General features: G+C 53.8%; 3 protein-coding genes across 7 annotated transcripts in view; 1 reads left to right on the top strand and 2 right to left on the bottom strand.

Moving 5' to 3' along the window:
* Positions 1–176: 176 nt before the first annotated feature.
* Positions 177–7045, bottom strand: PLCD4 (phospholipase C delta 4). 3 transcript variants are annotated; one of them, XM_027461297.3, is made up of 16 exons: positions 6940–7045; positions 5291–5342; positions 4868–5026; positions 4475–4703; positions 4164–4293; positions 3789–4020; positions 3297–3498; positions 2902–3046; positions 2635–2787; positions 2364–2504; positions 2020–2173; positions 1603–1719; positions 1340–1518; positions 1102–1237; positions 871–1020; positions 177–782 (listed from the first exon to the last, which is right to left on the bottom strand). In XM_027461297.3, exons 2-16 carry the CDS (start codon positions 5313–5315, stop codon positions 676–678), a joined length of 2259 nt encoding a protein of 752 aa, XP_027317098.1. In that variant the 5' UTR covers positions 5316–5342; positions 6940–7045; the 3' UTR covers positions 177–675. The 3 variants fall into 3 exon arrangements, with proteins under 3 accessions (XP_027317098.1, XP_027317097.1, XP_071896766.1); XM_027461296.3 differs by having other exon boundaries at positions 2020–2176; positions 6940–7038; XM_072040665.1 differs by having other exon boundaries at positions 2020–2176; positions 5291–5339; positions 6940–7029.
* Positions 7046–8545: 1500 nt separating this feature from the next.
* Positions 8546–16171, bottom strand: CNOT9 (CCR4-NOT transcription complex subunit 9). 2 transcript variants are annotated; one of them, XM_027461298.3, is made up of 8 exons: positions 16016–16171; positions 14326–14505; positions 13425–13540; positions 12279–12388; positions 11753–11862; positions 10957–11055; positions 9601–9692; positions 8546–8964 (listed from the first exon to the last, which is right to left on the bottom strand). In XM_027461298.3, exons 1-8 carry the CDS (start codon positions 16037–16039, stop codon positions 8796–8798), a joined length of 900 nt encoding a protein of 299 aa, XP_027317099.2. In that variant the 5' UTR covers positions 16040–16171; the 3' UTR covers positions 8546–8795. The 2 variants fall into 2 exon arrangements, with proteins under 2 accessions (XP_027317099.2, XP_071896750.1); XM_072040649.1 differs by having other exon boundaries at positions 8546–8971; positions 9602–9692.
* A 93-nt stretch (positions 16172–16264) lies between these two features.
* The window catches only part of USP37 (ubiquitin specific peptidase 37), a 32891-nt gene continuing 23618 nt past the window's right edge, over positions 16265–25537 (top strand). Inside the window, exons 1-8 of one of the 2 annotated variants that reach the window (XM_027461291.3) lie at positions 16265–16339; positions 17292–17464; positions 20092–20263; positions 20819–20919; positions 22158–22339; positions 22487–22561; positions 23136–23233; positions 24822–24906. In XM_027461291.3, coding sequence (XP_027317092.2) covers positions 17309–17464; positions 20092–20263; positions 20819–20919; positions 22158–22339; positions 22487–22561; positions 23136–23233; positions 24822–24906 — 869 coding nt within the window. In that variant the 5' untranslated portion in view covers positions 16265–16339; positions 17292–17308. The remainder of the gene's footprint in view (positions 16340–17291; positions 17465–20091; positions 20264–20818; positions 20920–22157; positions 22340–22486; positions 22562–23135; positions 23234–24821; positions 24907–25537) is intronic. The other variant, XM_038181957.2, reaches the window with a different exon arrangement.

The raw sequence follows: 25537 nt of genomic DNA, 5'->3' as shown, positions 1-25537 counted from the left end.
TTGTGGGCTATGGGGCAGCTCCAGCTGGAAGCCCCTCCTTGTGCCCAGGACCCCAAAATCAGGCTAGGAGCAGCCCCTGGGGTTTGTGCTGAACCTGAAATCCTCTCCGAAGGATGCTGGCAGGGGCAGAGTGTCCCCGAAACCCTGAGCAACACCACCGCACCCAGACCCGTGCCTGCCTGCCACTGAACACTTTATTAGGGTGCTGACATCGAGAGGACACGGCCAGGGTTAATAACGTGGTGCTGGCCAGGAGCATCCCTGGGGCTGTGGGGGCCGGGGGCTCTGAGGGCGCTGCAGGATGGGGGCAGTGAGCAGCGGCTCCTCTCCCAGCTCTGCCCAGCCCCGGGGTTTGCTTGGCTCCAGCCTCGCTTCCCCTGGGTGGGGAGGGGGACCAGCCCCCGGCAGAGCCTGGGCGCCGTGCCCCAGCTCTCCTCCTCCCCGTGGCTGAGCCCTGCCAGGTGGGAGAGATCCCAAACCACCACTGGAGACACCAGTGCCTGTCCCCAGCCCCCAGAGGCCACTGCAAACACGGGCACAGCAGCGACGACGACACAGGGACGACACAAACGGAGCGACGAGGGGGTGGTGTGCTCAGCCCCATGGCCCCAGCTCTATGGGGCCAGAACCGGGCCGGCCCTATGGCTTCTATCCCGATCCCATAGGCCCCGTGGGTCAGTCCTGCTCGGGGCCGGGCGGCTCGGTGATGCGGATGTGGACGAAGAGCGAGGAGGGCGGGATGCTGGTGCCGTCCTTGGAGAGGAGGTGGATGTGGCGGTAGCCTGCAGGGGGGGGACAGCAAGGCTGTGGCTGAGCACCCCACCAAACCCCTTCCCCAGCACCCTACAGCACCGGGCAGCGACCTCTCACCGGGTTTGATGTTGGCGAAGGCCAGGGTGAACTGCCCCACGAAGTCGTTCCTGGACGTCTTGTCGTAATCCTCCACCACGAAGCGGACGAGGGCCAGCTCGGGCACGTGGAGCTGGAACTGGAGGGTCTCGTCCCAGCGGGGGTTAAACCCTGGGGAGGGAGAGGGGGTGCTGGGGGGTGGCAGGGGGCAGGGACGGGGCAGGGACGGGTCCCCGGGAGCCCCCTGCTCACCGTTGTTCTCGATGTACTTGGTCTCCTGGTGCGCCTGGTCCGCGGGCACCCCATGGATCTCCACGCGCACCAGCGGGTCGATGATGGCCCCGTCCTTGCTGTTGGCCACTTTGGGCAGCTGCTGCCCGCTGATCACCTGCGAGGAAGGGCAGGACCCCCCCCCAGGGTGGAGTTTGCACCCAGCTGGGAGCAACAGGACCCCCCGCACGGCTCCCCGGGGTCCCTCCTCTGCCCCTACCTGGATCGTCAGCGTAACGGGGCCGGGGCCCTCGCGGGTGCCGGGCTCAGTGGGGTTGAAGAGGGTCCCCTCGTCCCTCATGAAGGGCGGTTTGAGCACGTAGCCACAGCGGCCGTTCTGGCTGAAGAGCCCATCGCACAGGTCCATCTCCGTGCCGGCCGTCTGGAAATTTAGGGCCACTGGGGGGAAGGCAGGCGGCAGGGAGATGGGTCGGGGTGGCACGGGGCAGCCCCACGGACCCCCCCCACGGCCCCGGGCCGTACCGATCTGGCACCCTGCGTTCCACATCTCCTGCGGGCTGTAGTTGGAGGAGTCGGTGCGCATCCCGCTGGGGTAGATGCGGGTCAGCTGCCAGGCGTTGTGCCGGACAAAGTCGTTCCCTGGGGGTGGAGAGGGGAGGGCTGCTCGTGAGGACATCGCTTGGTCTGCACCGCCACCCTGACCATGTGCTGAGCCATCCATCCATCCATCCATCCATCCATCCATCCATCCATCCATCCATCCATCCATCCATCCATTCCCCTTTTCCCCAAGGCACCCAGCCAACCCCGCTCACCCCCCAGAGCCGAGCACCCCAGTTCCAGCCCTGCTGGGACATCTTTCTCCCGGACAGGGAGGATGCCCGGTGCCTGGAGGCCCTCACCCTACACCCCACCTCCAGCCTGGACCCCAAACCTCACCCGCATCCCGGATGAGCTTCCTGGCCTTGGCCTCGGCGAGGGAGGAGATCTCGGAGGGCCGGGAATGGCTGCGTGCCTCCTGGAAGCCCCTGAAGGACACGCTCTTGCAGTAGACGACGCAGTCGGACAACGCCTGGGCCAGGCTCTCCTTGTCCTTCTGCCAGGCAGAGCCCTGTCAGGACCCCCAGCCCCGCGGGAACGGAGCAGGCAGGGGGTCCCCATCACGGTGGTGCCAAAAGGGGGCTGGCGTGGCCCAGAAACATCCCCCCCCTCCCTTCCTGGTGGTGTCCCACAGCCGTGTCCGGGGGCTCAGCGCCACCCGGTCCCCATCCCGGGCCACCCACCTTCATCCTCCTCCTCTCCTCCTCTGCCTCCGCCCCGTTGTCATCATCGGACACGTCAGGTGCCTCGTCCCCCGGCCCATCCAGCACGTCCTCCAGCCGCCCGATCTTCTTCCCCTTCAGCAGGATCTTGTGCTTCAGCTCCTGCAGGGGTGGAACGGGGGGGACCTTGGGGTGCTGGGCTCCGCGGGGCTCAGCACCATCCCCTGGGTGTCAGGGAGCGGTGCCAGCAGCACCCAGGAGAGGCTCGGGGTGGGTTCCCTCTGCCCCTAACCTCCGGGGACGGCAGCTGGGTGGGGACGCGCCCGTCGATGGTGGCGGTGAGGAGCTGCTCCCCCAGGATGTCCCGGAGCTGCTGGGCCAGCACCTCCTGCTGCTCCATGCTGCAGTGGTTCTCCAGGGACAGGATCACCGGGTACGGGGAGGTCTGGGGAGCAAGGTGCCACCAACACTGTCCCGAGCAGCAGCAGCGTGGGGGGACAGGGGGAAAGCAGCCCCCACCGAGCCCCCTTGCCGCCCCCCAGCCCCTCCAAGGCCCTACCTGGAAGGCGTACTTGCCCAGGGTGCTCACCACCTCCCTGAAGGGGATCTTGGAGGTGAAGGTGTGGCCGTGGTACACCATGGGCTCCCCGTTGGGCCCGTCCCAGCAGTCCACCTCCAGGCAGCGGCAGCCCCGTTTCAGAGCCCTGCGGGGGGGCAATCAGCCCGGCACCAAACCAAACCCTGCCCTCCCTCCGCTGGGGGTGTCCCCCCTGCACAACCAGAGGATGAAGGAGGCTGGCAAACAGCCCTCGGGGCAATATCCCCGCTGCCCCACGCCCAGGGGCAGCTCTCAGCCCAAGGAGCTTCTCCTCCTGCTGCATTTTCCCCCCGTGGAGCTGCCCGGGGCACGGTGCCGGGGGTCCCGGGGATTTTGGGGAGGGAGCAGCCCGTTACCTGATGTAGCCCTCGATGCTGCTCTGGCCCCGGATCTGGTCCTCGATCAGGTAGGTGTTGTGAGAGGAGGAGATGAAGTAGTGGCAGAGCGGCTGCGTCATGTCCTGCCACAGCCCCCGGTGCCGGGGGTTGAAGATGGAGCCCTCCGGGGAGCAGAGGTACATGAGGAACCCGTCGGCACTCAGCGCGTGGCGAGCCCTGGCTGCAGGCAGATGGGAGGAGAGGAGATGGGAGACCCAGGGGGAACGGGGCCGGGGCAAACGGGGCTGCTGGTGGCACCCCGCAGCAGGCTGGGGCACGAGGAGCCACGGGGGTGCCCGAGGCAGCAGCCTTGGGGGGGGCAGGCAGTGGGTGCCAAAGCCGGAGCAGGCACCCTAAGGCTGGCCAACCTCCCCCGGGAGGTAAAACAGACCCAAAAAAGAGGGGCAGGAGGGGCAGGGGGTGTCTCAGCGCTCCCCTTCCCCAGCGCAGGGCGCAGCTCCGGGCTCTCACCCGTCTCCGACGGCTCGTACTTGTCGATGAGCTCCATGGCGAGCTCCTCCGTGCCCTCGTCCTCCAGCTGCTCCTGCCGCAGGAAATCCACCAGCTCCAGCAGCGTCAGCTTCTTCCCGTCCTCCGAGAAAGCCTGGAAGAGGCTCAGCACCTCCTCGCGCTCCGTCAGGGCTTTGTAGAAGAGCACGAACTCTTCCCCTTCCAGCGTCCCCGACTCCGACTTGTCGGCAGCCTGCGGGGGGGCTCGCTCAGCGCCAGGGTCACCTCGTGCCCCATCCCAGATTTGGGATGGATCGAGGAGGGAAGGAAGGGAGGAAGCCCTGCCGCGGGGAGGTTGTGCAGCCTGCCCCAGCCCCGCAGGCGCGCTGCGTGTACCTGGAAGAGCCGCAGGGCATGGTCCTCGTTCATGTCCACGTTCATCATCTTGAGCAGGCGCTGCACCTCCTTGAAGTTCATGCGCCCGTCCTTGTTCTTGTCGGCCTTCTGGAACCAGTCCCGGATCCACGTGCGAGAAGCCGGGGCAGGTGTTAAGGGAAAGGACCACGGCTAAAGGGAGACGGCACCGGGGAGCACCAAACCTTCCCCTTTTACTGGGGGCTGTCCCCGGCCCGATGCTGACGGGTGAGACCCCTAAAGACTGAGCTGGGGCCGGAGGGAACGCAGCGCGGTGCCCGCGGGAAGGATATTGGTCTATCCTCTCCCTCTGGTCCATGCTGGTGGCCACCTCGATCAGCTGGCGCAGGCCCTGCACCCAGCACTGCGCCTCCTCCGCCGAGCCGGCGATGAGGTCCAGGTTGCCCCGGCGGCCGTAGAAGACGATGGTGAAGCAGCGCTCGGCGGGGAACTCCTCGGCCAGGCTCTGCAGCACCTCCGACTGGTGCCCTTCCCGCACCGTCTCCACGTCGCTGATGGAGACTGGGGCAGAGGGAGGGGAGCTCTGTCCACGGGGACGGGGACCGCGCTGCTCCACGTTCCCATCCGGAGCAAACCCAGCTTCAGGACTTCGCGCGTTCCCAGCCACGTTCACTCTGAACCCTACTGATGTCCCCCTCCCCGGCCACACCCCAGCAGGGACTCACAGGCGGACTCGGTTTTGCCCGTCCTCTTGGACTGGTACCAGATGGTCATGCAGTCGTCCTGCAGCTTGAAGTAGCGCTGCTTCTTCCAGCCCTTGGACTTCACCTTGCGCATCAACGCCCCTTGCTGCATCTGCTCCAGCGTGTCCGTCAGCTGGATGCCTGGGGGGCAGCGGGGGCTGCGTCACGGGGACAGCGCTCCCTGCACCCTGGGCACCCCGCACAAGCCCTCGGTTTGGGATGGAGGAGGCAGGACCCCAAACAAGCTCCCTTTGCCACAAGAAGGACACGCAGGGATTCCCCACGGACCCTCAGAAGCCTTCACCCTGCGTTTCGGAGCTGCCAGCCCCCACCCTGATGCCCTGGTGTAAATCAGGATCCCCCAGCACCCTGCCCAAAACATCCCCCCTGATGGAGAGCACTCACGGGCGTTGCACGGCAGCGATGCCATGGCTCGGCCTCCTCCTCGCCGGCACTGCTGGGGAGGGAAGAGAAGGAGTGGATGGGGAGCGGGGCCGGGCACGGTGCAGGCGAGAGCACCTGCGCCTGCCTCCTCCCAGGTCAGCGCTTTCGTGAAGTGTCAAGTTCGGCTCGGCGTGCCCATGAAATATTGATGGCATTACCGGGAAGCCAGCGCTCCAAAGGTGTTGGGGGGAAAATGGAAAAACTCGCCAGAGCGGCCCCCCAGAGCCGGGAGGGGAGCAGAGCCCTGCTGCTAGGAGGGGGCTAACCCTGGGAGCTGGCAAAACTGCCGGGGAGAGCCCCCCACCGCCTGGCAGCGGCCCCAAATTTGGGGGTGACGGTGACAAAGCCGAGTGCCAGCACCTTCTCCCTGCACCCCAGGGACAGCAGCGCGCGGGGACGAGTGGGACTATAAATGCAACGGGACTTACAATGGGTCCTTGATTAGGCTGTCAAGACTTTAATTAGGCTGATGAGAAATCGCTGGGACGTGCCAGTCGCCCGGATGCTGGAGCAGCCCTCGAGGGCTGCATAGCGCAGCTGGCAGGCTGCGTTTTGGGGACGGGGAGGGGCACATCGCTGCATGGGGTCCCCTTTGGGGTGAGGGGCTCGGTGTAGGGGTGCCGGCCGTGCCCCAGGCCCCTGACTCAGCACGGCACCGGCGCTGCGGGGCTGGGAATAGCCGGTGCCGTCAGCCTGCAGGCAGCTGCCAAGCCTGGCTGCCAGACCCTTGCAGGCACCCAGGCTGCCCTGTGCCCCCCCGTCCTCGCTCAGCAGCAGCTCCCAGAGGGCTGGGAGGATTTGGGGAAAGCCAGGCTGGAAGGAGAAGTGTCAAGGAGACTGGGACCGGCCAGTCCCTGCTGTGCTCTGCGCCCTGCCACGCGTCTGTGCCAAGAGGCAGCGTGCAAGGGGGGCTGCTCGGGGAACAGAGCGGAGATTTTGGGGACCGACTAACTGATGTCCCGCAGTGCCAGCCCCTTCTCCGTGCAGACACGTCCCAAAGGCACCCAGCCCTGCCCCAAGCAGCAGAGAGGACCCCTTCCACCTTGGGGCAGCCCCCCAGGCACAGGGGCAGTGCCCCCAGCACCCCAGCCCCGAGCCCGTGCAGCCCCCCCGGCCCTGGAGAGCTCTGCCCCTCGCTCCTCTCTCGAGGAGAGTGGGCTGGGAGCCAGGGGCTGCAGCCAGAGCCCTCCTGCTGGAAACCCAACCCGAGGGCTTCCCGAAGAGCCGCTGCCTCCTTCCAGGGGGGGCTGCGTCCCCTTCTCCCCTTCCCACCCTGAATTTTGGGGCCGCAGGCGGCCGTGCCCACCCTCAGCTCCTCACCCGGAGGTGACAGCCCCCAGGCTGGGCTGGTTGGGGGGGGCACACCAGGCGATTTTCAATCTCCCCCCGGGAGATTTCAAAGCCCCCGTGGCCACGCAGGGAGGGCTGAGCCCCCCCGGGCACCCCCACCCTGCTGCTGCCCCGGTTTGCACGCACACGCTGCCGGGGTCGGGGGGCGCCCCTTAACCCAAAGCAGGGGGGGCACGCCGCCACTTCTCCCCCCACCTTGCTGCCCCCGCTGGGGTGGCTCAGCCCCCTCCGGACCCCCCCAAAGTCCCCCGGTCCCGTACCAGCTCTCCGGTACCGCTCTGCGCCTCCGGTGCTCCGCCGACTGCGGCCGCACGGGGCCGGGGCAGCCCGGGCTGCCCGCCCCTTGGCAGCGGCGGGGCGGCGAGCCCGGCCCCCTGGTCCCCCCCCCCCCAACCACCCCCCCAAAACCTTCCCCGGTTCTCCCCTCCCGGTCCCGCACGTCCCCAGGCACCGCAAGGTCGGAGCGGATTAAGGTCACCGGTGCCGCCGCTGCCGGGGGGGGGGTGCCGGAGCCCTGGGGGATTTAAGGGAGGATAAAGAGCGGGACCCCCCCGCAGCGCTGGTTTTGGGGCCGGGGTTTGGCAGCAGAGGAGCGGGGATCCCGGTAATTCCTCGGGAATTGCCACTTGGCCGTGCGAAAGGGCTGAGGCAGCCCAAAACCGCAGCGCTGACCTGTGTCCCCCCCCCCAGGGGCTCCCCAGGTCCTGAGCCAGCCCCGCGCATCCCTCCCCTGCCAGCCAAAAAGGGCAGCACAGCCTCTGGCAGGCTCCTGCTGTGGGGCCGGGGTGGCAGCGGGTGCCAGAGCAGCTGCAAACACCCTGCAGCCCAATTTCGGCACCCTCGGGGAGTGCTGGAGAGCCCCCAACCCCTCCGGGTGGCACCCAGGCAGCACCCACAGCTCGCCTTCCCCTCACCTGCACCGAGCCCTTCCCGAGAGAGCAGGCCGGGAGCAAGCTGTGCTGCCTGGGGTTTTATTATTTATTCATCCGAACTTATGAAAAAAAAAAAAATCAGAAGCATTTTCACACCCTGTCAAGGTCAGGGGCCGGGGAGAGGAAAGAAGGAGGCAAGGGTTATAAAACGGGACCCCGGGGCAGGGAGGAGGCTGCACTCTGCCCTCCTTACGCAAGGCTGCGCTGGGAGGAGGGAGGGGAAAGCAGATGGGGTTTAAGACACCGTTGGCACAAGGCTGCGGATGATCAGCAAAATGGGCTGCTGGAAAGGGGGGACGAGAAGCTGCCCAGGCCTGCGTGCAGCTGGGTGCCAGCGGAGCTGCCTGCTGCATGCAGCACAGCCCAGCAGCCCGCCCCGCCGCAGCCACAGCAAGCCCTGTGTGCGGGGAAGGGGCTGCCAGCAGTTTGATGGTGGTGGGGACAAAGCAGAAACACACCAAGGAAGGTTTGAGAACTGAAACGGCTGCACAAGAGCCACAGCCCCGCTGCCTTCTCCTCCCCCAGAGCCCCGGGAAGCAGGCTGATGATGCATGGGGGCACAGCGAGCCATCCCCACTCCTCTCGGGGCAAGCACCGGGGTGGCCCAGCTCCAGCCACGGCCTCTGTGCCAAAAAGAAAGGAAGAGCAGCTCGCCGTGCCAGCCAGGAGCGAGGAGGTGCTCGCAGGGAAGCTGTCCCCACGCTACCTGCAGCTCTGAACAGGGGAGAGAACAACAGGATCGGCTTTTACTCAGCTCGCTCATCGAAACAGAGGTGTAAACAAGGAGTGACAAGGAAGTGGAGGGCTGTGGCACACCGCACCGTGCCACACAGCGCCTGCACGGAGACCGAGCTAGCTGCAGGAGCGCGCACCCGCACCACCCCGCCTGTGGGTGCAGGGACAGCTGCCAGCCAGGCCTCCTGGAGAGATGGGATCTTTACAGATAGGTTTTTTATTGATTTTTTTTTTTTTTTAAGCTGTAGTATCAGCATCTGCTGGTGTTATGATCTCCAGAGGCATGCTGCATTGCTACAGAGCAGCCCTTTGGCCCGATGGAAGGGTCCGACGAGCTGGCGGACCGAAAGGCGGCCGGCGCGCCCGGTTTGTTGCAGAAGAGGTCAGCGGTTCCTGGGTCTTTGTAAACCTGAGCTGTTTCTTCCCCAGCCCCCCGCCCCCCCCAGCAGTCACTGCGGAGGAAGGGGGATGCCCCGCGGGTCAGTGACTTGACCCTCCTGCAGGTTCTTGACGAGCTGAGCCAGCCAGCGCTTGGTGGTGGTGTCGTCCTTCAGGACCTGGGCGAAGGTGGTGTCCTTCAGTTGGTCAGGAAGGCACTGCCTGAGAGCTTCACGTGCCCTACATCAAGAGACAAGAAACGGGGCCCAACAAATAAACTCACAGGGGCAAGAGGGGAGCAAACCCCACTGGGGACGTCAACGCTCGTTTGCCTGGGGGGTCTCCCCGGCGGGGCCAGCCAAGGAAAGCACGGAGCAGCAGCACGGCTCCCATCCCTCACGGGAGATCCCACTGAGCAAAGCCCCGTGTCCTGATAGCCTTCGGTCAAGAGCAGCGCCGTGCCAGAAGAGGCAGACACAACAAACACATACACGGCAGCTTGGGGAAGTACAAGCTGATTTCACGCTGAATTTCATCGACTGACTTTTACTGCTAACAACCCGCACGATGCAGAAGAGCGAGAGCACAGCACAGCTTCCGACTCAGGCCTTCCCTCACACCCAGCCCAAGCAACATTCGAGCTCAGGCAGCTGGAACCTGCACGGCTTGAATCTCCAAACTCCAAAGAGCCAGTTTCTGCCATCTATCGTAAAAGCTTCTGGGGCCAGCAATAAAAAAAAACAAGCATTTTTCACACTGAGCTAAGGCTGATGTAGAGGCAGATGAATAACCCTGGCTCCAAGCGGGCACTGGCAAGGGGAGCTGAATTTCCAAGCGGGTGGGAGAAGCCCCTGCCCACACTCCTTAAATGTTTACCTGGGGTTATCGGAAAGGCGAAGGTAACAGCGGACGACGTGCTTCAGCAGCCGTGCTGAGGGCTCCTTGGAAAGCTGCAGGACCATTTTACCCTGTTTGACAGAGGCCAGTGTCACCAGTTAAAGTGTCTGTGGGGACAGCTTCACAGCCAGCAGAGCCTGGCACAGACCATTAAATCACAACACGTAGGACCTTGCACATGGCTGCAGCCTGAAAGCTCCCAGCTTAGGAAACTGTATGGATGCCTTCATGCACCTGCCCCGAGTCATGTTTGGGCATCGAATCAGATCTGCTCAGCAAGATTTCCCTTCCCCCAGCCCCGTGAAACTATATTGGCTAGCACTGACCATTTTCCCCATTAGCTAAATTCACCTGTATCTGGATATTTAGTCAGCCAGCAATTAGTGGGGCCACCTCACCTGCCCTTTTGCAAGCTTCCTGTTCTCAGCTATCCCCTGGACACCAAGATTTCTTCAAAATAAGGAACAACAGGTCAGAGAGCTTCTCAGACAGCTCCTGGACAGACATTGCTAACTTGCTCTTTTAAAAGCCTCTAATTCTTGCAGAACATCTCACTCACTCATCAGCGGACTAGGAAGCAAACCATCACTCTCATGAGACAGGAGTGCATTATCCGAATTTTTGAAATACAGGAACGTCTATGAACATTTTCATCTTAGTGCTGTGGAATATTCAGCGTGTCAGTGCTTCACCCAGTGGTGAACAACCAGGATTTCTGCCACACTGTCATAGCTTAACCCACCTGCGTTCTTCCATGTCCATACCCTTCCCCACTGCATTCTTCCTTGGTCTCCTTCCCTCCCCTGCTCCAGGGTTTCTGTTTCTAACTGCTTGCTTGACTTTGCCTGAGCCAGATGTACTTCAGCCAGAGCTGATCCCTTTCTCGACCAGGAAAATCCTACCACATTGGTTATTTTGGACATCAGCTCACAAGCATTCATATTTTGCTGTTCACATGAGAGTTAGGAAAACGTTTTCTTTACATCTGGGAAAACAGACCCACAAATATTCCCAGTGAAAGCATCAACATTTAGGCACAGAACCAGGGCTGCAAAATGCTTAACTTAATGCTGCATTTTCTTCTCCTGAGACTGGCTCTTTAAAAAGCAAACACAAATACATAAAAGCACAGTGATGGCTATTCCAGGGCAGACGTATTCCCCTTAGCAAGCCAGAAGTGTCCGAGCTGGGCTATTACTCCTGGGATGAACACAATATAGGTACCCAAACCTCTCCTACACAGGGGACAGCCAGAGAGCAGTAAAATAGCTGAAGAAGCTGGCTGCTAGAGAAAACATTTAACTTTTTATAGGCAGAAGAAACAAATAATCTTACCAGTATCATGGCAACATGGGAGAACCGCTCGTAAGTCTGACAGATGTATGCCAGTCCCGTGTCATCCAGGAGGATTTTCTGAAGGATAAATGTAGCAACCTCGAACAGGGAGAAATCAGAAAAGAGAGAATATAAACATCTACCCCCAAAAAAGAAGAGTCTTTGTGCTGTACTCTCTTCATGGCAGCTCTTTTTCTTTCAGCAGTGCTGAAAGGCCTTTCAGCAAATGCTGTACTTGATTTAAAGTTTAAAGCCAAAAGAAAACACAGGACAAAACCCAATGGTTGGCATCTTTGGCTAAAGAAAAGAAGTGGAGACGAAGCAGTGCACACAAGATGACTGGATGCAGGCTGAAGGAGGCAGCAATTGCTGCCAGGCTGCACGGGACAGCCTCAAGATTATGGCTACACAGTAGGCCTGATGCAGTGAACATCCCCATAACCACCACCACCGACTGCACAACTTCTGTGCTACGTAGTTGCAGCATCTCTTCTCTCAGGCCAAAGAAGATTAATCCAGCTCAGCCCTGGAAGTTACTCTGCTGGGCTACAAAGGAGCCTGATGTCTGCTGAAAACAGCAAGGCCTTTCCCAGCAGAATTACCAGACTCAGAATCTCTCAGCTCAGTTTGGTGGTGGTTTTGTTTGCTTCTGAGGATGGGTGGAGGTAAAACTCCACCCAGAGCTGCCCCAGCATTTACAACAGGAAACAAACCAACTCTGCAGGTTACTGACTGCCCGGTCATTTGGATATAATCAACAAAAAAGTCTTAATTAAGAAAAAAGAAATGTAGATACCGTCTTAGAGAGTTCACTGCCAGACTCCATAATGCGTAAGCACAGGGGGATAATTTCTGTTGTCAGTAAGAAATTTATCACTTCTTGCTCATCGGTTTTCACCAAGGCCCCTTGAAGGAAAAACAGAAACCCAAATCAGTAAGTGATACATTAAAAACAAAACTCGCCTTTCAAAGATGGCCTGTATTGTGTCCTGCCCAGGAATCACTGGGTCTGACAGAGCAGCTGCCATCCCAAACATGTTGCAGCACATGGCTGGAGAAGAGCTTGTTTTGGTAACAAATGTAATGAAGCTGGGTTTGGGGGCTGTTTGTTTTTCAGCAAGGGATTCATTCTTGGCTCTCCCCACCGTGGTAATACAAACCCAAGAGGCTGACAGCCTCTTGACATCGACCTCTGGGAAGAAGACATGCACTTCTAGACCCTCTTACTTTATACACTGAGAAGTGTTTTGGGCAGAAAAGACGGTAAAAAGCATGTGGAGATGACAGGGCAATTAAACTCAAGCATCAATCTCGCTGCTTACCAATCACTCCGAGGCTCGTGAGCCGCAGGTACTCAAACGGACGCGTCTTGCTAACTGTGTGCAAGAAGGGGTAGAGGAAGAGAGGGATGTGAGCTGCCAAAAAAGCTGACCTGTAGGAAAGGGAGAACACCCGTGAGAGACAAGGAAAACAAAGCGAGCACAAACCCAGTATTATCATGCACAGCCTCTGATTATTCCTGAGGGACAGCATTGCTGCTGCTCCTCAAAAGTGGGAACAGTTGATTCCCTGATGGGAAGGTGCGAGGTAAATCCTGTGCTGGGCCACTTTTCCCCAGGAGCCCACAAACTGCCTTCTGACACCTTTGAAGAACACAGCCTGCAGGGAGAAACCTGGAGATCGCTCTGCTAGCCGGGAGGGGAGCTCTCTTGCACAATCACCCAACATTCTTCATCGGTTTTCAGTTTTCAAGCTTTAATTGTAAAAGCACGTGGTGTAAAACTACCCTATTTCTTCGGATATTATCTCGGGAAGGGTTGTTGTTTAACGCTACTTTGCGGCAGCTGGAAAACAAATTCAGCTACCTACTGCTTCCCTCAGCAGGAACAGAAGCATGAGATCACGGCTCTCAGGATAGTTTTCTGAGTATTAGCTACTGATTTTGGCTGAACCAGCATCGGCTTTTCCCTTGCTGACATGTGCTGGACAGAGACTGAGAAACGCTGAATTCAGGCGCTGGCTGGGGGCCGCAGGCGTGGCTCTGATACTGCTCCCTTGCCACACACGGTCTCAGGGAAAGGCAGCCCTGCTCATTCCACTCTCTGCACAGCTGGTCTAAACAACCATAAGCTCATGAAAACAGGGATCTCGTGTACAACGCTCAGCACAAAAGCACCCTTGTCTCTGGCTGAGCTCCCAGGGGCAGCCACAAGCCAGCAGTTTGGGAATTTGCAGGATGTCAGGACGATTCAAGGAATGCCATGCATTCAGGACCACCATAAAGCTGTCATCCTGGTAATCTGTGCAAACAAGTGAAAGCAGCCAGCAGCTGATTATCTTCCAGCTCTCTCCACTGCTCCACTTCTCTCGGTAAAAGAGCAGAAAGGAGCTTACGTGCTTCCAGAGTGAAACTGGCCGAGCTGTCAGCACCAACACCCCAGCAAACTCACGTACTCGGAGACACTCACCTGGTTTCAGGGTGAGATGCGACACACTGTAGCAGAGCTAAAGCATTGCAGACTCTGTTGGACTGATGGGCCGTCAAAGTCGGAGGGTTGATGGATGGATAGATATTTACAATTTCCTAAAAATTAAACAGGTGAAGAAAAGTTAAGGGAGAAAACCATCCAGATGCACAAGAGCTTTTGCCCAGCAAGGAGTGATGCTGTCAAGAGACGTCAGCCTGAAGTTCTGTGGCAGCCCCCGTGCTACAAAGAGAAGGGCAGAGCTACACCAGAGCCAGTTGGGCAAGGAGCCACGGGGACGTAGTCAAAATTTAATTTCAGTTAAAAACAAACAAACAAAAAAAAGGGTTCATTCAATTTCCTGGCTCTTTGTGGATGTGGGGACTGCTTTGTTTTTAACTCCCAGAGCAAACAGGAATGTTGTTCCTGTGCCTAGAGGCAGAGCACACCTACCCCGCTCATACCATAGCTGCTGGTGCTCTTCTAACCAAATACAAGGGAAGCAGCGAAGGGGGGGGAAATCCAGCTTGGAAGTCTGCCTGCTTCCAACTACAGCTCCCTTATAATCTTCAGTTGTTTCAGAGCCACTCTGGAACAGTTTGGCACCGCCTGTCCTGCATGGCTTTCCTTCCTTCTTTGAAGGAGATGACTAGATCCACCACAGAGATGGGCAGTCATCAGCTGAGCCACTCAGTTTGTGGAGCAACGCGGGCACTTTCCTCCCCAGGGCTCTCTAGAGGAGGGAGCAGCACTCCCACACTGCCTTTCCTGCAGGCTCTCTTTAGGGGCAACCTTTTGACCAAGCAACGCTCAAGCTCACGCAAAGAAAAACCCCAAACCAACCAAACAACCAAAAAAATCACTACCAGAGATCTTTAGGAGTAAAAACGTTGGCCCTACCCACCTGAAGGAGCGCCGCGATCGTGCCAAACGAGTGCCACAGCATGGGGGCCAGGTCGGGCACGGACTCGCGCTTCTTGCTGAGCTCCAGCAGCGCATTCTCCCTCGTCTCGGGGCTGGACAGCTCATTGATCCACTGGTAGATCTTCTCGCGGTCAACCTGAGCCAGCGCTGTTGGCACGGGCTGGGAAGGAGACAAGAACACTCCTGTCACAGCTATTCCATCCAAGTCTCACCCAAAACCATCCCACAATGTACATTTGAGAAACATTCACGCCAACACGAGGAAAAGAAGGGCAAGGAGCGAGCCTCTCAGCGAGTCCGCCTCGTGCCTCTGCTCCACGTGCTTATGGCAAACTCTCCGTGTGCTTATGGCAACAGGCACGAGCACTGCTTGCACCATGCCGACAGCAACGCTGCTACAAGAAAACCAGAGAATTTGGGAAACGAAAGCAACCGGAACCAAAACTGAAAGCGTCTGTCAGAGCCAGGCTCCCAGGGCTGCTGGAGGGAGACGCCTCCGGAGCTTGCTGTTTCTGTAAAGGTTTCCCTCCTCAGCACAGCCACGGTCCTGTCCTACAGATTCCTCCTCAGCTGGGGGATTTACGTTGGGCTGAAGCTCGAATTTCTCTCCCTGTAACTTAGTCCATACACAAGGTTATGCGCTGTTATCAGTCCCTACATTTCAGGGCTCACAAACTCATAACTGCTCAGCTTTCACCCTACCCCCTTTTTCTCATCTACTCCGTTTTATTTACAAATGAAATAAATTTGTTCTGGCCTGGAACAGACACGACGGACAAGCAGAGCCCGGTCGTTTCTATTTGGGATGGCGGAGGGACAAGCACTGATGTTGTTATTATCATTATCTGAAGCCCCCATCTATTTTTCTAGGCTCGCTGTGAAGTTCCAGCTCCTGCAAGCTTAAACACAGCAGCCCTTTAAAAGCACAATCACGTGGCCGTGATCCCCAGAGAACTCTAAGCAGATTTTCCACATGATTAAGTTTTTTTATGCCCTGTATTTGTCTTAGCAAGAACCAGCTGCTGCCCACAGGCCCTGCAGTTGCTCCTCTCATTCCAGTTTAAATTGTAAATCGGATTTTTCCTTGTTTTGTCGGCGTTTCCCACCTCCCAGCCTAAAATTCTGGGGGACCCCGAGGCCGGTGCTGGAGGCGCTGACCAAGGGGAGCAGCACGCCCACCACCCGGCTCCTTTTTAAGTCCTTTTTAAGCAATTTTGGAGGATTCAGCACCTCCAAACCCAAACTTCAACAGCAACGGATTAACTGGTTGGGGCTCTGAATAGCAGGCTGATGGCTATGGCTGCTTTAGACACGTTTATATTTAGTTTAAGACGCATTTATACATACGAATAGAGTTTAAATATACAGATATACTCACGCAGATAGATTTTTACATATTTTAAGTATATTTTAAGGCCACATTTATACATTTTGGCCTCTCCTTCAGCCTGCAACCCCATTTTGCACCCTGCACGCTCGGAGCTTAACACCAGCTCCACCCCGCGATGCCACGACACGCCGCGCGACACCCTTATCGCGACAACCCCCCCGCGACCGACCCCTTTTATCGCGACAGGCCCCCTTTATCGCGACAGGCCGTGGCGCAGCGATCCCCGACCCCTCCCCAAAACCCCGGGAGCCCCCTCCCATGCTTCCCAGGAGGCTCTCACCGCGGCCGTGGCCAGGCTGTGCATGGCGGAGCGGGGCCGGGCCGTGCCTCAGGCTCAGGCCGCCGCCATCCCCCCCCTGAGGCAGGGCCGCGCCCTCCCCTCCCTCTCCCTCCTCCCTCCGCCCTCCCCGCGAAGGCTGCTGGGAAAAGAGGGCGGGGCCTCGCTGCGCGCACGCGCGCTCCGCGCGGGGGCGCCGCCGCCCTATCCGCCGCTGCTGACGTCACGGGGCGCGCGCGCGCGCCTGCGTGCCCAGCGTCGCGCGCCGTCCCGCGCCGCCAGCCGGTTCCCGCCATCCGCCCCCCCCCCCCCCCCGCGGACCCGCAGGTACCGGGGCTCGGCCCCGCCCCCGCTCCCCCCCCTCCCCCCTCCCCCATCCCGGTGCAGGGACCCCCGCAGGGTCCCTGTGCCCCCCCCCCGCCCCCTCCCGGGACCGCCGCCGCTCGGGCTCCTTTATGTGCCGGGGCTTTTTGGCCGCTTTTCGGGGCTTTGGCAGTCATTCCTGATGGGTTTTTAGTTATTTGTGGTGGTTTCGGGTATTTCCTATTGGCTTTTGGTTCGATTTTCTATTAGTGTTTAGCATTTCCCATTATTGTTTATTATTTCCTATTATTTCCCATTTTTTTCTATTATTTCCCATTATTTTCTTTTATTTCCTATTATTTTCCATTATTTTCTATTATTGTTTATTATTTTCTATTATTTTTCATTATTTCCTTTTATTTCCCGTAATTTTCTCTTACCTTTAATTTTCTCTTACCTTTAATTTTCTCTTACCTTTAATTTCCTATTACCTTTTATTTCCTATTACCTTTTATTTCCTATTACCTTTTATTTCCTATTATCTTTCAATACTTCCTATTATTTCCCCTTATTACTTTCCATTATTTTCCATTACTTCCCATTACTCCCCATGCCTTCCTCATTGCTTCCAATTGTTTTTAATTTAACCTTTTAATTATTTTTATTACTTTTTATTATTCCTTATTATTTTTACTATTTTATTATTATTATTTTATTATTTTTTATTATTGTTTATCATTGTTTATTATTGTTATTTTCTATTATTGTTTTTATTATTTATTATTTTTATTATCTTTATTATTATTTATTATTATTATTATCATTTTTTATAATTTAACCCCTTTATATTACTTTTTATCACTTCCTACCACTTATTCTTGACATTATCCCCCCCCAGCCTTGCATCCCAGCCTGGGGACCCCCCCTTTCTCCCCCCTCTACCCCCACCCCCGGTACGACCCCCCTGTCCCCGCAGGCAGCGGGGCGGCGGGCATGGCCCCGCTGAAGGTGCACGGGCCGGTGCGGATGCGCAGCATGCAGACGGGCATCACCAAGTGGAAGGAGGGCAGCTTCGAGATCGTGGAGAAGGACAACAAAGTCAGCCTGGTGGTGCACTACAACGTCGGGGGCATCCCCAAGACGTTTCAGGTAGCCCGGCGTCGCGGCCCCTGTAAATTACACCCCCCCCAGCCCTGTAAATGACTCAGGTTTGTTGCTGGAGGGTCTCCTGGCGGTGGGGATGGTGGTGGATGGGGAGAGCCAAAAAGCGGGGGAAAAATCACCGAAGCCGTGCCCCGTGTGCAAAATCCTGGTGTTTTTGGGATAACCCCTCTGTTACTGGGACATCTCCGGTAGGGCTGCAGAGCCTGGAGCTGAAGCCCCACCAGACCCCCAACACCCACCTCAAATCGCTGTGTTTCCATTTGCGCTAACTTTCAGGTTAGCCTCTGTAGGACCTTTTCACTCAAAAAGCCCCAAATGCCGAGAGCACGAGGGAAGATTTTTCTGTGAGAGATCTCCAGCTGCAATTAAAAATAATCCTAATTGCTGTATGGCCGGGCGGTGTCGTAACGGCTGCTTCTGTTTCACTCCATGGCTGTTTCCCTGTGGTACCCCCCAAGCCTTTCCCTGAGCTGTTTATTCCTGCCAGCGAAAAGTTGGCTTTGGGTTTGAAAGGTGAAGTTTCGCCGCCCGAAAACTCTCAGGAACGAAGCTGACAGCCTTGGAATCGGGGCGTGAGGAAGTCGTCAGCCCCGGACACGTCCCGCTGCTTGAAAACCCGAAAATTGTCCTCGCTGAGAGGCCTGGATTTTCGCCTCTTGTCTTCCCCGGGCGCTCCTCGCCGCTGGAAATCGGGGTGTGGAAGGCCCGGGATGCCCAAGCACGGCCTGGAGGGGCAGGTTGTGCTCCCTGCCCCTCACATCTGTGGGCTCTGGCGCTCGTGGGGTGCTCTCCATGGGCTCGGAGGAGGCTTCGTGCTGGAACCGAGCCCGCGAGGCCTAGCGGAGATGGCGGCGAGGAGGAGGCCGCGAGCACCAGGCCCAACGCTTCTGCTGTTTGTTTGTGATATTTGGGTAATCCTGGGATATATTATATTATATTATATTTCTACAGCACCTAGCACATCGTCACATCTCATACATAGATAATATTCCTTTATTGATGTTACAAACTCTTGACGGAGTTGTGCCACACACCACCTGCGTCCCGCCGGGGACATTTCTTTGCCCCCCACCTCTCCAGACGCCGTAACGCCGCCCGGCTGGGAGCAGGTGCACCGAGAGGAGTCCGTGTGGAGCCCTCTCACGTCGGCATCGTGAAGTGAAAGGTCTGGATTTGCACCGAGCTGCTGGGCTGTCTGCGTGCCTTTCGCACCCACCGCGGTGTTTGAAGAGAAGATGGAAAACTCGGAGCCCGCTTTTCAATGCCTCGATTTATTTTTTTTTTTCGAGGACATTTTTCATCAGCATTAAAGGAAAAAAAAAAAAAGAAGGATTGAGCGCAAGCTATTACAGAAATGGAGTTTTCCCAGCAAAATATACCCTTAGATTGAGGCAGTTTTCCATCCTCTCATAGGCTGCTGTTACACCTAGATCATCTTTCAAAGAAGCTAAAGATCTGTAGGGAAAAAAACCCGAAATCTTATTGACGAATATGATGTGGAGGAGTCTTTATTTTTTTTTTAACTTGTGTATAATTCGAAGGAGATGAAACAGCTTATAGAGAACTGTGTAGTGAAATTTTGGTGTTACGTTATAATTAGCGTTGGTGTCTATTAAATCAGCGGCATCGCTTAGATCGGTGGTGTGGCAATCCGCAGGTCAGGCCAAATTAGGAGGAGGCTCCAATCTGATGGGCAGGCTCGGCCTTGGCTGTGGTTTCCAGCCTTGCAGTATGGCAATCCCCTGGCGTGGAGGTCCGTGTGTAGCTAGTGCCTGATCCGTAGGCAAAGCTAAAGAAGCAAAAGCGAGAAAGTAAGTGAAAAATGACGAGGAAGTTGAAAATAAGAATGTGCTTGCAAACCAAGTGTCGAACTTCCACAAACCCTGCAGATGTGAGGTGCTCTTGTGCTTCCTCTGCTTTAGGAGTGGCCAGCAGAGCCTTTACTGAACGGCTGCCCCGTGTAGGTGACTTAGCAGGAAGCCGCAATTATGTAATGGCATAATAAAGCAGCAGGGGCATTATTAGCGAGCACGAGCTCTTATTAAAAGTATTCTTGTGCTTGACCATAACCCTGAAACTTCAGACACCATTGAATTGTTATGATGTTGTATTTAGGCTAAGCATGTTTCTTAATGACCTACTGCCCGGCAAAAATTTTTAAGCTGTGTCAAGGCTGCCTTCCCTGGGAGAGAATTGCCAAGGGAATGGAAGTTTGTACCTAACATTTAAAGCTCAGATCTCTTACACTTTCCCCTTCTTAAAATGTACATTTCAGACTTGGTGTAGAAGTTTCAGACGGCTAACCGGGACGATGTGAAGATCTTTATTCCCTTAGTTCAGAAATGTCACTCAGCAGCACAGCAAGTTTCAGAGCTTACCCGGGCATTTGGGGACTGTCGGGTGGCAGTGCCACCGTCCTTTCAGTCGTGTCAGCTCCCAGCATCACTGAGTGCAGTAATGCCACGAGGCTTACTGTTTGCTCAGAGCTGGGGGGAGGTGTTTCTGTCTAAGTGCCTCTTACCCTCTCCATCTGAAGTGTTTTGTTTGAATTTGTAAGTATTTTGCCCTTTCTAAAGTGGGTTGATGTTTATACTCATGTCCTTTGTTTTCAGCTAAGCCATAACATTAAAACTGTGACCTTACGACCAAATGGTAGAAAGCTGTGCTGCCTGATGCTGACACTAAAGGACACCAGCTTCCTGACGATTGATAAGGTGCCGTTTAAGGATGCGAATGAAATGCGGATGTATTTGGATGCGGTCCACCAAGACAGGGTTCACACTGGTAAGTGCGACTGCTGTAAGTCACGTTAATGACAGCTTAGAGGCAGGTCAGCGCTGTGTTTTCTTTTTTCACCTTTAGCCACTTTGTCCTCCGTGTGTGGCTTTCTGTGCGTGCTATATTTACGTAAACTCTTCTTGCTGTCCTCAAACCCCAGTTTTTGTTATGTGCTTTTCTCACAATGTGCCTGTGTCATGCTGAACAGCAGGAGATAAAACGTGCAGGAGTTGTTTCTGTTGTTAGCGTGTTGATATTTGGAAAACCTTGTCTGTTTATCACACCTGTGTAGTCTTTTTCCTTTTCATTTTTCATCTTAGATTTTTTTTTTTTTTTTTTTTTTTTTTAAGGATAGGAATTTTACGGCACCCTAAGTAAATGACCAGCGTAAGGGATATCCATAAACACTTGCTTATGTCTGTGCGCTCAGAATATTGCTCTGTCTGTTGGCAAGAAATCTCTTGTGTCTCTTCCAAAATCAACTGTAAAATGACATCTTGTGTAGGAATGCCGATCAGTTAAGTGACCATCAAATCAAACGTTGTGTGCTTTTCCTCTCAGCTGGGAAAGCCTCTCAGGGATCTGGCAGCTTTGGAGGTGTGCTGGGCAGCAGGACCACACAGAAGGAAGCTAACAGGCAGTTCTCTTACATAGAGAATCAGGTTTGTTAAACTTAGCGTTTTTCCTCTTCTCTGATTTTATTTCCTTCATTTCCTCCTCTCTTGTTGCATGTTGTAAAAGCGCTTAAATACCTGGTTTGCATCCAAAGTCTTTGTAATCCGGAGGGCTTGTGCTGGGCATGCAGGGGATGGTTGGCAGTGGTGCATCCTGCTCGTGAGGAGACTCGTCCTCTGTACGCATTCAGGAGCTCAGCAGCTGCCTGCAAAAGGCTGAGTTTGTTCTGTGTGCTGAGCTCTCCGTCAGGCAAAAAGCAGCAAGAGAGGAAAAGCACGTGGTTGAGACTTGATTTTCTGAATATCCTTGTTTGCACTGAACACCTTAAATCCACGGCAGCTGAACACGGTGTCATCAGCAGAGGTCTGACTGACTTTAGTAGACTTCAGCCAAATGTGTATCTTGAAAAGCTGATGGTCGAATTTTTGTGTCAGAGTAGAGATCCCGAATTTGTGCCATTGTGCTCGTTTTTCTGTGTGTGGATTTTGCAAGCTTTTACCTGGAAGTGGTTTTCCTTCAAAAGGCTTTTGTTCTTCCTTTTCTGCCTCCATAAGGCAGATTTCATGGTGTATCTCCCAGCTTTAATTTACATTGTTATCTCTCTGAATATATTTTTATTACGGCCCTGAGGGCGAGTATTTTTGACATTGTCCCAAAACAAATTTTACATCTTGCTTAGAGGCAATCTCGCAGTAAAAACTCGAAAGCTGTGTATACAGTGGTAAGATTAGACATGTTTAGTTTTCAAGTCTAAAGTTGACCAACATTCCTTAGTCAGCCAGCTATTAGCTCTTTTCATTGCGTTGGCCCTAGGCTGTCAGGGCACTGTTCTAATTGTGTGGTTTTTAATATGGCTTTTTTTTTTTTTTCTTTAATACCACCCAGGATTGATCTGAGGGTGGTTAGGAGTTGCGCCTTGGGTGCTTAAATCTGAGAGCACGCAAAGGGGATTTTAAATACAAAAGTCCAACTGATTTAACATTGGGAGATGGAAAGGGAAGTTGGGTACTGCGATAGTTTCGTGCTTCTGACTTGTGCTGATAGAGTGAAAAGTTTGTATCCATCTAGTTAGTGCTGAACCTCTTATTCGAGTATCATTTTTCTGCTGTTGGGTATTACGCTGTGTCAGCTCCAGCAGTGGTGTAAATGCAAGTTTAGCCTCCTGGTAGTTGTGTTTTTCACCGTTTTGATTGTCTCCCTGCCCCTTTCCACTTGGGTTTTGCAGCCTCCCCCCAAACGAGTGACCGTGGAAAGTAAGGATGAAAATCCATTCCGCAAGGTGCTGGGTACCCCGGCCAGAGCACCCGTTAAGAACTCTGCTGGAACTGGAGCACCTAGCAACAGGGTGAATGTCACAGCGTCGCCTGCCTCGTCCACCCCTCACAGAACAGGCTTGCTGGAGAATCGGTAAGTGTTAGCCTGTTATCAAAGTGAAAATTGCAGAAGGTAAGGGAAAAACGCGTAGAAAGCGTTAAGAAGTTACCTGCAGTTGGAAGAGGCTCGTTTACCAGCCTTCCTGAAAGAATGACCCCTGCAAAATTTTTCTGTCATTAGTGAAAAGAGGAAAAGAGCACAGCCTCCCGGATCAGAAATTAGTGAAGATTATCCCAAAGAGAATGATTCTTCAACGTAAGTGCCGGTTGTTTCTAGTTTCTGATGTAAACTCTGATGGTTTGTAAAGGTCATTTTTTCTGAAAAGAGTGCCTGGGTCTTCTCTGTCATGGCAGTGTTACAGGCCAGCCACTCGGCTACTTCTGAACACCCTGAACGCTTGAAATGGGGTTTGCATTCAGGGTTAATGAGGGAAAAGCAATCTGATATAACGACTGATTTATGGGAGGATGGCACATGCGAAGTTTGTGTCGCCTTCCTTCTGTCAGCTTAATCTGGGTGGTCCCACGTGCTGTATGCACATAGCAACAGGTTGCTTCTTTCTTGCACTTGTTTTGTTTTTTTCAAGACAAAATTCACAAAGGGAAATTGTTTGTAAAGTGATGTCTGTGTGCACATCGACATTTAATCCTAAGTTAGAAGTCTTGTGTAAATGAATTGGTTGAACTCATTTGTCAGCAAAGTTTACCTGTTCCATAGTCAAGTATTAAAGGTGATAGGACATAAATGCTTTAAAATAAGTTGTAAATTGTCAGCCGGGAGTATACTGCATTTGCTCTGAGTTCTGACTTTGAATGCTGTATAACTGCAGGAATAATAAAGCCTTGAGTGATCCGGCGTGGAAGTACTTAAACAGTAGCAGAGAGAAACAGTTGAATCTGAAGCAAGCAGAGGAAAATAGGACATCAGGTAAAAAAAATAAAAGTAAAGCTGGGTGATAACTGTTTTTTCCTCTGTTGCTGTTAGCTCAGAAAGTTGCTGCAGATGTTGTTTCCTAATCTGCTTTTCTTGTTCCACTAACTTTCTTGCTTCCTACAGAGCCATATCTGAGATGCTAGCATCTTGCCTTTGTTTTCAAAGCCTATCCTGGCTTATCTGTCACTGTTGATTAGTGTGACCCTGAACCCTGTACTTGGCTGCCAAGGCCAGCTAGTGTGTTTGCTTGTCAACAAGCAGCCTCACACTTTGCTCCAAGTTGCCCTTCCCCGTGGGAGGGGATTCCTATGTTTATCTCATGATTCCTCTCACTCTTGTTCGTCTTTAAAGCTCTTCTTTGCTATTAATGCCCACACAAATTGTAGGATAATTTTTTTTTTGTACTGAAAATGCACACTGCTTGCTTTTACCTCCCTACCTCTTCCCCAGAATTTAGAGGGGGAGCTTTATGGGGCTAGGATTTTCGTTCTGTTTGTACCAGAATTCAGGTGGATGCTGATGTGTGACAAGGGCTTATAGGCAGTATAGTAATATGGACAGAGCGTACGTAAGCTGGTAGTGATCACAGCTCTTTGATTTTACTTCTTAGTCCTGAGTCTCGTTCCCCATAAAGAGGAATGCATTGAAGGTTTTGCTTTTACGGAGAACATAGCTGAATGCATTCTTTTTTTTTTCTTTTTTTTTTTTTTTTACTGCAGCTCTGATGGCACAAATACATTGCTAGGGGAGGAGCAAATAGTGTCAATGTTTATCTCTGAATGAAAATTTGGTTTGCTTCTTAAAGTCAAAGTCAGGCTCTGTCAGTGTATACCTGCAAGTTCAAAGGGTGGTATTGAGAACCTCCTTTCCTTTATATTTTTGAATGTTGCACAGCTTCCACCATTCCAAGCTCAGATAGAAGTAAACATTCATTTATTATCCAGCCTAACATATGCTGTGATTCACCTCAATAGATGTTTTTTTGTTTTTTTGTTTTTTGACACTTGAGAGCATGTTTTTATGCAGCACTATCCGAGGTGTTAGAATCTCAGGATCTGACACAATGATTTTAAGAACGATGAAACAATCATATTTTGCAACAAGAGTACAATAATTTGCTGTGGATTTTGAAGCGGGAAGAGAAGCTGGTTTCAATTCTGCATATTTACTTTGAATTTTGAGAGAACTGTATAGGGAATTATAAGCGAGGTTTCTGTTTTGCATTTCTTATATATTTGAAGAAAAGGTGGTAATTGTTATCTTTCAAATAGTTAAGGCCTTTTAAAAGTTAATAATTGATGATAGTTAATTATTTTCAAGTGTTATATGTTACAATTTGGGTATGATAGGGATTATGGTGTCAAACACAATTTAAACTCCAGGGTGTCTTTACGTACATATTATTAACATTTGCCTTAGTACTTCTAAGTGGGTGCATTTGTACTGTCTCAAACAAATCTTGAAGATAGTATTTGAAGATTTAGAAACCTTTTTAATAAATACTTTTAAACCATTTGTGTCTTGCATAAATAGCCGAGTTACCTGGAACAAAGTGACCTACCTCTCTGTTTTTGTTTTTTAGGCATTTTACCACTACAGTCATCATCCTTTTATGGTAGTAGGTCCTCGCCAAAAGAGTACTCTACTGGCAGTTCCACCCTGGACAGGTAGGACTGATTCACTGGTGTGAACTGTAAATGACAGTCCTTTCCCTGGAATTAGGCTCTTCGGTTTCCTGTGCATCCATCACATGCTGTGTGGCTTTTATGCATAAAATACTGAATCCCTCTGAGGCTGGGATTCTTCTGTGGTAGATGCTGTGTAATCAGACTGTCGGCCTCTGCCCTAGGTAGGTAAGATCCAAGATCAAGGAAGAAAAGAAGCATTATCCACACTTTACACGTGAGGAGCTAGAGCCAGAGCGATTAGGTTACAAGACCATGAGGCTGAAAATGAAGACCCAAGCCTAGATGTGAATTTTAAGCATATCTTATGGCTTAGGATCTCGTGCTACACTGTCGTTCTTCCTCTCCTTCACACAGCATGGTGAATTGGCAGAATGTCTTAAAAACCAAAGACCTGGTTACACACCTGTAGATGTAAAGAAATCTAACCAGAGAAAGTATTTTGTGTTCTGGGTAGGAGTTTGCCATTTCATACAGCTTCAGCTTTGATATGTGCCACTTGTTTCATGTGACTTTACCAGTCCTTGTCATCTGTAGCGAAACAGTTTCAGTGTCATGAACTACTGCTATTGAAGGCAGAGCATTAGAAATCTTACACTTCTTACTCTTTAAT

This window comes from Anas platyrhynchos, chromosome 7 (assembly GCF_047663525.1).
Source record: "Anas platyrhynchos isolate ZD024472 breed Pekin duck chromosome 7, IASCAAS_PekinDuck_T2T, whole genome shotgun sequence".
Lineage (NCBI taxonomy): Eukaryota > Metazoa > Chordata > Aves > Anseriformes > Anatidae > Anas > Anas platyrhynchos.
The sequence above is the reverse complement of the archived record's forward strand: the minus strand, read 5'-3'. Positions and strand labels throughout refer to the sequence as shown.

What these genes read in the sequence shown, in the direction of transcription:
- PLCD4 (XM_027461296.3), bottom strand. Translation starts at nt 5,315, where the DNA reads ATGGCATCGCTGCCGTGCAACGCCC. An exon ending in CCCAGCTGCCGTCCCCGGAG is followed by an intron (nt 2,505 to 2,634) that starts GTTAGGGGCAGA and finishes CCACCCCTGCAG; the next exon opens with GAGCTGAAGCACAAGATCCT. An exon ending in GAAGCTCATCCGGGATGCGG is followed by an intron (nt 1,720 to 2,019) that starts GTGAGGTTTGGG and finishes CTCCACCCCCAG; the next exon opens with GGAACGACTTTGTCCGGCAC.
- CNOT9 (XM_072040649.1), bottom strand. Translation starts at nt 16,039, where the DNA reads ATGCACAGCCTGGCCACGGCCGCG. An exon ending in CGATCGCGGCGCTCCTTCAG is followed by an intron (nt 13,541 to 14,325) that starts GTGGGTAGGGCC and finishes TTTAATTTTTAG; the next exon opens with GAAATTGTAAATATCTATCC. An exon ending in GCAGTGAACTCTCTAAGACG is followed by an intron (nt 11,056 to 11,752) that starts GTATCTACATTT and finishes TCCCTGTTCGAG; the next exon opens with GTTGCTACATTTATCCTTCA.